The 15,232-nt window shown below is 44.7% G+C and overlaps 1 protein-coding gene and 1 pseudogene across 1 annotated transcript in view; both read right to left on the bottom strand.

Annotated features, from left to right (window-relative positions):
• LOC126161503 (uncharacterized) overlaps window positions 1-14,085 on the bottom strand; it is a 1,122,758-nt gene extending 1,108,673 nt beyond the window's left edge. The window contains exon 1 of the mRNA XM_049917404.1: window positions 13,953-14,085. Within this exon, the coding sequence (XP_049773361.1) occupies window positions 13,953-14,056 (104 nt within the window). The 5' untranslated portion in view covers window positions 14,057-14,085. The remainder of the gene's footprint in view (window positions 1-13,952) is intronic.
• On the bottom strand, window positions 6,082-6,199 carry LOC126163466 (5S ribosomal RNA; annotated as a pseudogene).
• Window positions 14,086-15,232: the final 1,147 nt, after the last annotated feature.

Below are 15,232 nucleotides of genomic sequence, written 5' to 3'. Positions count from 1 at the left end.
CGACAGGCGCGATACATTGTAGGAACAGAAATCACGGGACGCTGCAGTACAGTCGCTCGCTACGAGTAGTCGACTGAGACAAGAATGTCGCTCTAGTAGGAGGGGCTTTAAGTGGGCGGTGGCTGGGGTGTTCGCCGCTGTTGGACGGCGGCCACGGGCGCGGTCTTCCGCCCGTTGTCAGGTGCGCTGCGGTCTACAGGAGACTGCGGTCATTACCACTGCGGCCGGCCATGGCCGCGGGCCGCTGTAATCCCCTGCCAAATGGCGCGAGGCCCGGCGCGGCCCGGGCCGCGGTTAGCCCGCCCGCCTGCTCCAGGGAATCCTTTTCACGCCCCACTTGCCACGGTCCGGCACGTCTGAATGCGGAACTAGCCCGCCTCGGCCCTGTGAAAAAGGGCTGGAAGCGATGACGCTGCAGCGAGAGAACTGCCCCCACTGGCGAACGAGGCCGTCTCCGGCGAGGGAAAAGGCAAAAACAAAAGGGAGATAAACGGTATCAGTTGTAACTGACAACGGAATCTCCCCATCGCACCCCCTTCAGATTTAGTCATAAGTTGGCACAGTGGATAGGCCTTGAAAAACTTGTAAGTAGGCTGTTTATGTTTTCTTTATGTAAGTAGGCTGTTTATGTTTTCTTATTGGCAACGTTACGTAGCGCTCTGTATGAAAATCACTGGCTGTACTGTGTGCAGTCTGTGGCTAGTTTGCATTGTTGTCTGCCATTGTAGTGTTGGGCAGCGGCAGCTGGATGTGAACAGCGCGTAGCGTTGCGGAGTTGGAGGTGAGCCGCCAGCAGTGGTGGATGTGGGAAATGAGATGGCGGATTTTTGAGTACAGAATGGATATTATGAACTGCTATGTATATTATGCTTTTTCAACACTATTAAGGTAAATACATTGTTTGTTCTCTATTAATATCTTTCATTTGCTAACTATCCCTATCAGTAGTTAGTGCCTTCCGTAGTTCGAATCTTTTATTTAGCTGGCAGTAGTGGCGCTCGCTGTATTGCAGTAGTTCGAATAACGAAGATTTTTGTGAGGTAAGTGATTTGTGAAAGGTATAGGTTAAAGTTAGTCAGGGCCATTGTTTTGTAGGGATTATTGAAAGTCAGATTGCGTTGCGCTAAAAATATTGTGTGTCATTTTAAGCACAGTCTTGTATAATTGTTCTAAGGGGACGTTACAAACTGAACACAGATCAATCGAGAAAACTGGAAGAAGTTGTGTGGAACTATGAAAAAAATAAGGAAAATATACAAACTGAGTAGTCTATGCGCAAGATAGGCAACATCAAGGAAAGAGTGAGCTCAGGAGCGCCGTCGTCCCGTGGTTAGCGTGAGAAGCTGCAGAACGAGAGGTCCTTGGTTCAAGTTTTCCCTCGAGTGAAAAGTTTACTTTCTTTATTTTCGCAAAGTTATGATCTGTCCGTTCGTTCACTGACGCCTCTGTTCACTGTTATAAGTTTAGTGTCTGTGTTTTGCGACCGCGCCGCAAAACCGTGCGATTAGTAAACGAAAGGACGTGCCTCTCCAATGGGAACCGAAAACATTTGATCGCAAGCTCATAGGTCAACCGATTCCTCCACAGGAAAACACGTCTGATATATTCTATACGACACTGGTGCCCGCATGTGCGTCACATGACACGAATATGTTGTCGACCCACGTAACTTGTACACTTGGCGAATGGGTAAAAAGATTCTTCTACCTTACCCAATTTATTTTTTCTTGTGGATGTGACAATGACTCCCAAAAAAGTGATGAAAACATAAGAGTTTGCCACAAATGAATGCAACAGTTTCACAGTCGCACAGTCTTCCCTGTGCTCTGTCAAAACATATGTTTTTAACGTTTTCAAATTTGTTCGTGTGTAGACCGTTAAATCCCGCATATGTCCAAGCAAATCTGAACATGTCCTGGAATTTTGGAGAGCGAAGTTGAGTATGTGCGACAATTGTCTGAAAATAAAAAGTTATACTTTTCACTCGAGGGAAGACTGCTCACTCTAACCACGGGACCACGGCGTTCCTGAGCTCATTTTTTCCTTGATGTTGCCTATCTTGCGCATGGACTACGCAGTTTGTATATTTTGCTTATTTTTTTCATAGTTCCACACAACTTCTTCCTGTTTTCTCGATTGATCTGTGTTCAGTTTTTCAAGGCCTATCCACTGTGCCAACTTATAACTAAATCTGAGGGGGGATGCGAAGGGGAGGTTCCCTTGTGAGGAGCGTCGATTTCGCCAGTGGCATACAAAATACACTCCTGGAAATTGAAATAAGAACACCGTGAATTCATTGTCCCAGGAAGGGGAAACTTTATTGACACATTCCTGGGGTCAGATACATCACATGATCACACTGACAGAACCACAGGCACATAGACACAGGCAACAGAGAATGCACAATGTCGGCACTAGTACAGTGTATATCCACCTTTCGCAGCAATGCAGGCTGCTATTCTCCCATGGAGACGATCGTAGAGATGCTGGATGTAGTCCTGTGAAACGGCTTGCCATGCCATTTCCACCTGGCGCCTCAGTTGGACCAGCGTTCGTGCTGGACGTGCAGACCGCGTGAGACGACGCTTCATCCAGTCCCAAACATGCTCAATGGGGGACACATCCGGAGATCTTGCTGGCCAGGGTAGTTGACTTACACCTTCTAGAGCACGTTGGGTGGCACGGGATACATGCGGACGTGCATTGTCCTGTTGGAACAGCAAGTTCCCTTGCCGGTCTAGGAATGGTAGAACGATGGGTTCGATGATGGTTTGGATGTACCGTGCACTATTCAGTGTCCCCTCGACGATCACCAGTGGTGTACGGCAGTGTAGGAGATCGCTCCCCACACCATGATGCCGGGTGTTGGCCCTGTGTGCCTCGGTCGTATGTAGTCCTGATTGTGGCGCTCACCTGCACGGCGCGAAACACGCATACGTCCATCATTGGCACCAAGGCAGAAGCGACTCTCATCGCTGAAGACGACACGTCTCCATTCGTCCCTCCATTCACGCCTGTCGCGACACCACTGGAGGCGAGCTGCACGATGTTGGGGCGTGAGCGGAAGACGGCCTAACGGTGTGCGGGACCGTAGCCCAGCTTCATGGAGACGGTTGCGAATGGTCCTCGCCGATACCCCAGGAGCATCAGTGTCCCTAATTTGCTGGGAAGTGGCGGTGCGGTCCCCTACGGCACTGCGTAGGATCCTACGGTCTTGGCGTGCATCCGTGCGTCGCTGCGGTCCGGTCCCAGGTCGACTGGCACGTGCACATTCCGCCGACCACTGGCGACAACATCGATGTACTGTGGAGACCTCACGCCCCACGTGTTGAGCAATTCGGCGGTACGTCCACCCGGCCTCCCGCATGCCCACTATACGCCCTCGCTCAAAGTCCGTCAACTGCACATACGGTTCACGTCCACGCTGTCGCGGCATGCTACCAGTGTTAAAGACTGCGATGGAGCTCCGTATGCCACGGCAAACTGGCTGACACTGACGGCGGCGGTGCACAAATGCTGCGCAGCTAGCGCCATTCGACGGCCAACACCGTGGTTCCTGGTGTGTCCGCTGTACCGTGCATGTGATCATTGCTTGTACAGCCCTCTCGCAGTGTCCGAAGCAAGTATGGTGGGTCTGACACACCGGTGTCAATGTGTTCTTTTTTCCATTTCCAGGAGTGTATTATCAAAATTCGTGTTGAAACGAGTTGAAGAATCCTTAGATAGGAATAACTAAACTCCACCCGAACAGGCCATGAAGGTCCAGTCACCCTCAGACCACAGGCGTCAGTGGGTGTGTGTATGGAGGGGCATGCGGTCAGCACACCGCTCTATCGGCTGTATGTCAGTTTACGAGACCGGACCCGCTACTTATCAATCAAGTAACTCTTCAGTTTGCCTCACAAGGACTGACAAGGGAAGGCCACGTCGTTTGGAACGCAGACTTACTATGCCGGCACGGTAACTCAACGTGTTTGGTCAGAGGGCTAGCTGCCCTCTGTAATGAAAAAACTGAGTTAATGGATCAACAACGAACTGAAATGGGTGTCTTTCGACGTCCGCCCCGAGCAGATATAACGAACAAGAACGAACAAAATGAAAAAGTACTACTGTGGACGTAACGTCGAAACGTCCAACAGCTGAACCAGAACGTTTTGTTTGGGGAAGCTGTTGGGAATATAATTTTTGAAGAAGGATGACGACATCCTCTCATTTACAAAAAACAGATAAAACGAAAGAAAACGAACAAAATGAGATTAAAAAAAACACTACCAAATTTTTAATAGCCGGCACGGTAGCTCAGCGTGTTTGGTCAGAGGGTTAGCTACCCTTTATAATAAAAAAACTGAGCGAACGGATCATCGAACAAACTGAACGGGTGTCATCGGACGCCCGCCCTGAACAAATTCAACGAACAATATAGAACAATTTTTTTTTAAAGAAGAAGTGGATCGCTGGACCGAGTTCCGTTCGTCAGTTTTTTTTTTTTAATTTTCAACACAGTCATTTTTTTTTACTATTTATATTACAATTGATATAATGGAAAAATACGTGTAATCGGATGAACTTTTATTAAATTTACAATGTTATTTGGCAGTCTACTAATTTTTATTATCACAAATAGTGCAATATTCATAGCTATCGACTAGTAAACGACCAAACGCATAAAGTTATACTGAAAATGCATGCTTGTCCGTGATTTGAGAAATCCCTTATACCTGGAAGGAGCCCGAAACGACTAGTTACATCCAAGTTTTGACCGGTACAGACGGCTTTCGAAAGATGTACAACTAATCGTCGCTTTCGACATTACGAGTACAAGTTGCAGGATGGTATTTTTCGTAAAAAACATGGAAAACAAAGTTAAACGGCACCAACTGCATTGAATAAATGCTATGTTTCCGCAAACGCAAGGTCTTTTGACGTTTTCCGTGGAAAAACAAACCTCGTTAACGTTTTCAAAAACCTCTCTTTCAGACGATAGTTTGGAAGCAAACTATGCATAACGCAGTATTTCCTTAAAAATCGGCGCTGATAATTGGTTATGCAGTATGGAGTGTATTTTATTAGCGTCTTCCGAGAAGCAATTTCTCGCTCTCTTTCGATTAAATACGAACAGCTTTGAAGACACGGACAAGCATGCATTTTCGGTATCATTTCATGCGTTTGGTCGTTTACTGGTCGATAGTTATGAATATTATATTATTTGTGATGATAAAAATTAGTAGACTGCCAAATGGACATTGTAAATTTAATAAAAGTGCATGCTGAGCAATTATATACAACCGCTGGCTCACAGAAAGTTCCATACCCAAAGACTGGCAAATTGCTCAATAAAAAAATGGTTCAAATGGCTCTGAGCACTATGGGACTCAACTGCTGTGGTCATAAGTCCCCTAGAACTTAGAACTACTTAAACCTAACTAACCTAAGGACAGCACACAACACCCAGCCATCACGAGGCAGAGAAAATCCCTGACCCCACCGGGAATCGAACCCGGGAACCCGGGCGTGGGAAGCGAGAACGCTACCGCACGACCACGAGATGCGGGCAATTGCTCAATACCCAAAAGGGAAATAGGAGTAATTTCCCATTATATCATTATATTTTTCCATTATATCAGTTGTAATATATATAGTGTTGAGAATAAAAAAAAAACTGACGAACGGAACTCGGTCCAGCGATCCAGCGGCTTGAACGCCAACCACTTTTTTTTTTTTAATTTGTTGTATATTGTTCCCTGAATTTGTTCAGAGCGGACGTCTGATGACACCCGTTCAGTTTGTTCATTCATCCGTTCGCTCAGTTTTTTTATTATAAAGGTAAGCCAAGGCGCTGACCGAACACGCTGAGCTACCGTGCCGGCACCACTCGGCTGTAGCCGCTTCATGGTTAAAATCGCTATGCACAGATATATATTTGACGACCGAAATTATCTTGCGATTTTCTCAGTAACGCTTGAGAAATACGCGCTACTGCTTACACATTTTGTTGTCCTCATGGAGTACTACGAGTGTACGAAGTTTACAGTAAATCCGCGTTCCAAACGTCGTGGTCTCCCGTTGTGAGTGCAGCCTGCTTGCCAACAGCGCCCGGCAGACCAGATGGTCACCCATCCAAGTGCTAACCCAGCCCGACAGCTCTTAACTTCAGTGATCTGATGGGAACTGGTGTTACCACTGTGGCAAACCCGTTGGCTCATACCGCATGTCTGTCCACTATTGTTACGATCTCAAAAGGCACTATGTAAGGCGCCACGCCTCAACTGGATTCGTCACTTCCTGTCAGAAAGGTCACAGTTAGTACTAACAGACCGAAAATCATCGAGTAATATTGAAATAATATCTGGTGTTCTCTAAGGAAGTGTTATAGGTCCACTGCTGTTACTGATCTACATAAACAACACAGAAGACAATTTGAGCAGCCTTCTTAGATCGTTTGCATATAATGTTGTCATTTACCGTCTTGTAAAGTAAGTAGATGATCAACACCAATTGCTAAATGATTTAGGCAATATACCTGTATCATGCAAAGAGTATCAATCGACTCTAAATATTGAGAAGTGTGAAACCATCTACATAAGCACTAAAATAAATCCGATAAATTTATGTTACACGATAAATCACACAAATCTAAAGCCTGTCAATTCAACTAAATTCTTATGAATCACAATTACTAATAACTTAAACTGGAGCTATCGCATAGATAATGTTGTGAGTACAGCCAACCAAAGACTGCAATTTATTGGCAGAACACTTGGAAAGTGCAACAGGTCTACTGAACAGATTGTTTACACCATGCCTGTCCGTCTTCTTCTAGAGTATTGTGCTGTGTGGGATCCGCATAGGAAGGCACTAACGGAGGACATCGAGAAAGTTCAAAGAAGGGCAGCACGTTTTGTATTATCGTTAAATAGGAAACAGAATGTTACCCACATGATACGTAAATTATTATGGTAATCGAGAAAACAAAGGCGTTTTTCGTTGCTGCTGGATCTTTCAGAAAAAATTCAGCCACCAACTTTCTCCTCCGATTGCGGTAACATTCCGTTCGGCACGCACCTAAATAGGGATAAATGATCATCATGAGAAAATAACAGAAATCAGAGCTCGCACAGGAGTATGTAAGAGCTAATTTTTCCCGCCGGTCGTTCGAGAATGCAACGGTAAAGAAGTAGCTTGAAGGTGGTTCGATGAACACGCTGCCAGGCACATAATTCTGAATTGCAGAGCAGTCATGTAGGTGTAGATGTATTATTAACAATTCGCCACGAAATGTTAACTATCAAATCTGTGATACTATCATTTATTGATTTCAAGAAAGCAATCGATTTTGGAGAAACAATAGATAAAATTTCCTTTCAAAGGAAAACTGATAAACACTATTCAAGAGACTGTAACAAACGTAACGTTAAATTTACGGGAGAAGTATATCAACCATTTAAAATAAAACCTGGTGTCCGACAAGGGAACAGGTTATCGGCTTTGCTGTTTAACTTTATTTTAGAAAAAAAAAATGAAATGAATGTATACAAATACAAATAGGCAAAAGAGAATGAGTTGATACCGTAGAGTGGACTAGAAAAGCAGGCCGCGGTGGCCGTGCGGTTCTAGGCGCTGCAGTTCGGAACCGCGGGACTGCTACGGTCGCAGGTTCGAATCCTGCCTCGGGCATGGATGTGTGTGATGTCCCTAGGTTAGTTAGGTTTAAGTAGTTCTAAGTTCTAGGGGACTGATGACCTAAGATGTTAAGTCCCATAGTGCTCAGAGCCATTTTGACTAGAAAAGTTTGCAATATATGTAAGAGTTGATAAAGTGGAAAGAGCATCTGGTTTGACAAAACGTACCTACAACAACAAAAGCATATCTGGGAAAAAAACTAAAACATAATACCTCAGCAGTAAGACCAGAATATTTATATGCATGTGAATGCTAAACGATGAGATATAGTCTGGGAAAAACAGAAGTGCTTGAATCAGGGATTATTAGAGAAATGATGGGTACTTTACAAACTGCAGATGGTTGGAAAATGAGAAATAACGAGGAGCTCTACGAAAATACGGAAGAAATATAAGAAATTATGGCACAAGCGAAGATTAATCTTCTTTGGTCATCTCCACCGACTGAATGAGAACAGGGTAGCGAAACAAAAATGCCTATATTTCTCTTAAAATAACTCGACAAAAGCATGGATTTCAAAAAAGAAAGAAAAGGGTCAACACCAAAGAAACAGAATTACCAGTAAAAATATTTTGAAACTAAAAAACATAAATAAAGAACGGAAACAAAATGGGCAGAGGAAACTAAAATACAGCATGGGGAACAAGAACTCGTTCTCAATCTTGTGGCCGGCATGGGAGCACGTTTCAGAGCGTATATTGATGTTCGTTGTAATCACGCACCCTATTAAGAACCATATCCCGCCTTTTGTAAGGTCCAGAGGACCACCATGAATCACGGTGACTTCATTGTAATTATTGTCAATGTATAAAGCGACCTTTCTGTTCGTTTCATTGCGCATTTCATTCAGTTATCTTCTGTGCTGTACTGTAGCAGTTATTTCTGTGTATGGTCCAAGTTTCGTCGAGCTATGATACTTGGCAGCTATAAATCATGTGAAAGTTACCTTCGCCCTCAAAACTTTGCACACCTGTGTATATAGACTGCACCAATTCATACCGTATTATACTGAGAAATAAGACCTTCAGAATTTAGATTATGTACATACCATTAGAATATCATCTGCCTCAATTTCGTATTTTCTTCTACTACGTGTTTCGAAAACGATGCCCTCATCTTTAGGCGAATCAGTGTTTCGCATGAGTACTTCGTTTCCTGGTTGGTTGGTTTTGGGGAAGAAGACCAAACAGCGACGTCATCGGTCTCATCGGATTAGGGAAGGACGGGGAAGGAAGTCGACCGTGCCCTTTGAAAGGAACCATCCCGGCATTTGCCTGGAGCGATTTAGGGAAATCACGGAAAACCTAAATCAGGATGGCCGGACGCGGGATTGAACCGTCGTCCTCCCGAATGCGAGTCCAGTGTCTAACCACTGCGCCACCTCGCTCGGTACTTCGTTTCCTGGATGCAGTCAGTTGTCTTCTGTATGCTTCACTTTTCCAACGGAAATCCCACTACAGCTTGTTATATATACACGTTTGTATCACTGAATGCTGAATATGTGATTCAGCGATAGAACTATGTTTATGCAATGACATGCAATCTGCTATTAACTGGAAAATCTTCGAAATAGAGAATATTGCAGGCAGTTTGTTAAATCCAGGAAAAGAAATATTTGTCTACACTAGTACACATCAAGATGAGAGTGTAAGTCCTTGAAACGTGTCGTGTAAGAAAATAAAAAGTACCCAGTACAGAAAACTGTTTTTAATTTTTTTACGTCATATGCAGTTGCAGTTACGAAATCACAGACTAATACGGACCAAATAGGGCTGTGCATACTAATTTTAACGCTACAAGCAAATGACGGAATATAACACTCTGTTCGTAATACAAAATAATCTTTTCCATACGAGAAGTTCTTTTCAGGTAATTTTAGTGGTGCTTAGAAATTTCGAAGAAACGGACTGTATTAGATGCTAGCTAAAAACGTCTGGATTTTCCATGGAAAGGAATGCTTAAAACTGATGCATTTATTACCATGAGTGATTTTAACAAACGTGAGATCCACGGTCGAAGATGTATAGAGACGTTAGAAAATCTTTCACCACGGAAGGAGAGTGCTGAAAAATGTACTTCTAATGAGGAAGTTCTTTGTTAAGTTCCAGATAAAATTAGTTGTCAGAATTCCTAAGGGCGCCGTTCATCCAGAAATCATTAAAACCAAAGTGAGAACGCAAATATTTATCCGTCTGGGCTAACGATCATAAAAAGTGAAGGCAAAGATAGCAGAGGGACTTCTCTATCGCTAAGCAAGGAAGTGACATTTGTCTTCGCTGTAGAATGGAACTGTAAAGTATTTATGTAAATTACGTTGCGCAGGAACTTAGATTGGTGATAAAAGTTGATCTTCTCTCATAATATTTATTTGACAACACTGTAACTCCAACTACCTACCGGTAGCAAGATTCAAAGTTTGATGATCCCAAGATTTGCCATGTTTCCCACACCACACCCCAGCTTTGCTGAACGCAAGGCAGAAGAAGTAAACTCGCTTATGTTTGAGATAAATTGCATTTTGCATCGCTGTTTAATTTCCAGAGATAATTTCTTTTCATGCGTGTATAAATTTTAAGAACTCTTATCAAAGTTCTCCAGACACTTTGACAAAAGATCCAAAGGTTAGTGTTATGACTACAAGTAAAAACGAATGTGTGGCACCTAAGTCAAATAATTTAAATTCTATCTAGAATGCACAACAGCGTCCACCCAGCTGAATCCTTTAAATATGTGATGCATACGTAATGAAAATCATGGTCTCTGGTTCTCACAATGAGCAACACAGTTAAAGGAACACGTTTCTAAACGCCTAAACGCTTTACTAATCTCCCATTAGAACGTAGGAGCTTCAAATTTGGCTCAAAGGTGCTACAACTTTCCCCTGCAAAGGCGCAAAAGCGTAGCGGCCCCCAACGTCACCTTCAAATAGCGAGGAGCTGACACAACGGAAAAAATGGGCCAGAGCTGAGAAGTACATGTGAGTTGTAAGGTGGGTGAGTGATGTCACAATGGCACCAAATTTCACTACAATTCTGCCCGACGCCAAAGTGGAAGTTTCACACGATGGTAAGATTGTTATACCTATTCTTACCCAAATTTAACCCACTCTTTTGACGCTTCTGCGACGTGGATGAGAACCGTGATGCCCAGCGTTGAAATCGCGCCGTTTTCTTACGGGTTGTCGAGGAAAATGTTTGAGACACGCCGCCGTTCGGAATCGACACGAAAGGGTTAAGTCGGTGGCATAAAGTGCCTCAATAAAAAGACCCATTTTCTTGGGGCTTTGACTCCCACAAATTTCGCGGTCGGATACGACAGTTTGCAGTGTGATGAGCAACAGAAAGTTGTTCTTGACAACCGTTGTCACTGCTGACACCCAAGCCTTCTTTAAGGACATAGTGTACCAGAAACCACATTGAATGTGCTCGCATTCCTTTGGAGTGCAGTGTGACCGCCATTTTTTGCTCAGGGGTACAGGGTGAAACCAATATGACCCGTTAAGAAAAGCATTCAACCAAATTTCAACGCGATCGATGGTAGCAAATGGTGCTCATGCTTTCTCAGTCCTCCTGTTTCATGCCATCACTTGGAGTGATGACGGCCGGCCTCTGCAACCGAGTAGTTCTAGGCGCTTCAGTCCAGGACCGCGCTGCTGCTACGGTCACAAAAAAATTGTTCAAATGGCTCTGAGCACTATGGGACTTAACTTCTGAGGTCATCAGTCCCCTAGAACGTAGAACTACCTAAACCTAACTAACCTAAGGACATCACACACATTCATGCCCGAGGCAGGATTCGAACCTGCGACCGCAGCAGTCGCGTGGTTCCAGACTGTAGCGCCTAGATCCGCTCGGCCACTTCGGCCGGCGCTACAGTCACAGGTTCGAATCCTGCCTTGGGCATGAATGTGTGTGATGCCCTTAGGTTAGTTAAGTTTAAGTAGTGGTAAGTTCTAGGGAACTGATGACCTCAGAAGTTAAGTCCAATAGTGATTTGAACCATTTGGAGTGATGACAGCAGTTAGCGACTTCGACTCATGTGTGAATGCAATGGCAAAGGGTTCCTTTACAGTCCTCCACTTTGCCAACACCTTCAGTGCCACTCCCCTGCCATCTTTGTTGTTTTAAAATGTGCCTGTACGGAGATAAACTGTGACGAGAGTTGTAGGCGCCTGTAGGCAGCCTACACTGCTGCTTCTCCGACTGCTTGTAGGCATGGAGAATCTGAGGGGTGTCTTGCAGGTTGCCTGCTTGCAAGTGTCTACGTCTCCATCACAGTTTGTCCCTATACAGGTACATTTTTATACTTCGCAACGACGGTGCATGGGTGGCACTGAGGGTGCTGATGCGCTGGGAGTCTTAGAAGGTTCCTCTGCTGTTTTATTCATGCAAGTGTCAATGTCCCTGTAATATCGTATTTTATCACAGGTATAACTTTATCAGATATTGTGCTGTGCATAGGAACCAAAGACGTAACTCCTCGTATAAGAAAAGCGAACATTAGCATTGCATTATCTCCGATTTCTTATGAACTCTGTTGTTGAATGTAATTTAATGACTAGGATGTTGATTTTGCTCTGTTGAAGACGAAAGGAACTTGTAATTGTGAATATTATTTATCACAACTGGATAGCATTGGTAAAAGTTGTATTCAAGGAAGAAATAAACGATTGCTTAACTCGGATAAATAATTAAAGCGAGAGTCGAACGTAAATATCACTGCTTCTAGTGCTTTTAATTACTATAGAAAGTTTCAGCTACACTACGACAACTTGGAGTTGGAGAGACGCTGGGAAGATTGGCGAACCAACCTGCAAATAAACACTGCGAGTCAAGAGTGCGTAACAAGAAATCTGCCAAAGCTCGTTATCAACATATTATCACACGACGAAACACATACAAGGCGAAATAGTTTCAATGAACATTTGAATACACCGTTTGAAAACCAAGAATACATGCTAATCTTGATTATAAAACCACAAAGAACAACAAAAATAAAAATATATCCCCTCTGTGATCACGACAAAGGGGAGGGGGGGGGGCACAAACTAGGAGGGCTGAAAAAACGTCAGCAACCTTTGCTGCTTCGGATCGGTTTAGAATTTCGTCGAATGCTTTTGAATGGACCCTGGCGGTCCCACCGCGTACATCAGAGCTAAAAATACATTCGCACTGCATTCACTGAAGTTGTTGGGCCACGAAGAGTTGAATAGTCCAGGCGAGCGTAAGCAGTGTCAAAAGTTGTTAAAAAAACGTCCTGTTCCTCATAACATTACAAACGTGTGGGAATCGACGTCCCAAGGGAAGGGGTGATTTGATTGACACCTTTTATGTCACCCGCTAAGGCGTTTCCACATCGACTGTGAGCTGCGGCGATGTATTCAAATGTTTTCCTCGGCCACCGGTAAGAGAACCGAGTGATTTAAACGCTGTGCGTAGCGATTCTGACCTTCATCGCAGAGGCATCGAAAGAAGAGCGAAATACGGGAAAAGGGGGGAAGAGGTGAGGACGTCCTTCACGTGTGGTACGTATACGGTGGCGTTGGGCAGATTTCTAGTGAAACTTGGTGCCAGTGTGACATCATTAACCTAGCTTACATCTACCATGATCTTCTGCGATCTGGCCTTTTTTTTCACACGTATCAACATCTTGCTGATTATGCGTCTCCGAGCCCGAGGGTGGTGTCGCTGGTGAAGGTTGTAGGCTCCTTTGAGCCAAATGTCAAACTTCTACCTTATAATGGGATACAATTACAGTGTTTAAAAAAAGCGATAACTTAATTGTATGGTGCATTATATTTACTTGTTAAAACTGGAGGAGCTAATTTAGAAAACTGTGCGATCGTTTTCAATATTTACTCTGACAGCAACCTGCAAAAAAAATGGCTACATTTTGCCGATTTTGAGCTCTGTACGTGTTTCTACGTGATACTAGCTTGAATTCTTTAAAGTAACCAGTGCCTGTTTAAAAGCTGGGAAAGTCACAGAATGTAAGAGTAACGTTCTCGCAGTAGAACAGTAGCCATATCAGTTTAATTATTCGTGGGCACTAAAGCATTGCACACGTAAATCGCGTAATTGTTCCTTGGTGACGTCACAGCGTCAGCCAATAGTACCTCAGAGCGCTTGCTGACCAATCTCCCCTTTGCCTACAGACCCTGGTTGTTGCCTACAAGCAGTTCCGCCGTCTAAGCGCTACTTGCTCAGACCGCCACCATGCGGGACACTCAGCTACTCGGCTGCTCATGCTGGCAGGCAGTGCGCGGTACTCACGTCGTTGTTGCCGTAGGTCGGGGTGATGGGCCCGTCGCTTGCCTCCCACTTGTTCGCGATCCGGATCGTCTCGGCCGTCTTCTGCTGGATGGATTTCGTGTCATCGAGCAGCGTCAGCTCGTAAAACTCTTGTATATCTGCAAAAATAACAAACAAACCTTGTCTCAACATAAGTGAAATCATAAACAAATACGAACACTAGAAAGAGGCCTTTTCTGCTCAAGTCACTTATATTATACACTACTGGACATTAAAATTGCTACACCACTAAGGTGACGTGCTACAGACGCGAAATTTAACCGACAGGAAGAAGATGCTGTGATATGCAAATGATTAGCTTTTCAGAGCATTCACACAACGTTGGCACCGGTGGCGACACCTGCAACGTGCTGACACGAGGACAGTTTCCAACCGATTTGTCAGACACAAACAGCAGTTGACTGGCGTTACTTGGTGAACGTTGTTGTGATACCTCGTGTAAGGAGGAGAAATGCGTACCATCACGTTTCCGACTTTGATAAAGGACGGATTGTAGCCTATCGCGATTGCGGTTTATCGTATCGTGACATTGCTGCTCGCGTCGATCGAGATCCAATGACTGTTAGCAGATTATGGAATCGGGGGGTTCAGTAGGGTAATACGGAACGCCGTGCTGGATCCCAAAGGCCTCGTATCACTAGCAATCGAGATGACAGGCATCTTATCCGCATGGCTGTAACGGATAGTGCAGCCACGTCTCGATCCCTGAGTCAACAGATGGGGACGTTTGCAAGACAACAGCCATCTGCACGAACAGTTCGACGACGTTTGCAGCAGCATGGACTATCTGCTCGGTGACCATGGCTGCGGTTACCCTTGTCGCTGCATCAAAGACAGGAGCGCCTGCGATGGTGCCCGGATCTCGTGGTCGTGCGGTAGCGTTCTCGCTTCCCACGCCCGGGCTCCCGGGTTCGATTCCCGGCGGGGTCAGGGATTTTCTCTGCCTCGTGATGGCTGGGTGTTGTGTGCTGTCCTTAGGTTAGTTAGGTTTAAGTAGTTCTAAGTTCTAGGGGACTGATGACCATAGATGTGAAGTCCCATAGTGCTCAGAGCCATTTGAACCATTTTGAACCTGCGATGGTGTACTCGACGACGAACCTGGGTGAACGAATGGCAAAACGTCATTTTTTCGGATGAATCCAGGTTCTGTTTACAGCATGATGATGGTCGCATCCGTGTTTGGCGACATCGCGGTGAACGCACATTGGAAGCGTGTATTCGTCATCGCCATACTGGCGTAT

Source organism: Schistocerca cancellata, chromosome 2, assembly GCF_023864275.1.
Source record: "Schistocerca cancellata isolate TAMUIC-IGC-003103 chromosome 2, iqSchCanc2.1, whole genome shotgun sequence".
NCBI lineage: Eukaryota > Metazoa > Arthropoda > Insecta > Orthoptera > Acrididae > Schistocerca > Schistocerca cancellata.
This window is presented reverse-complemented; position numbering and strand designations above follow the sequence as displayed.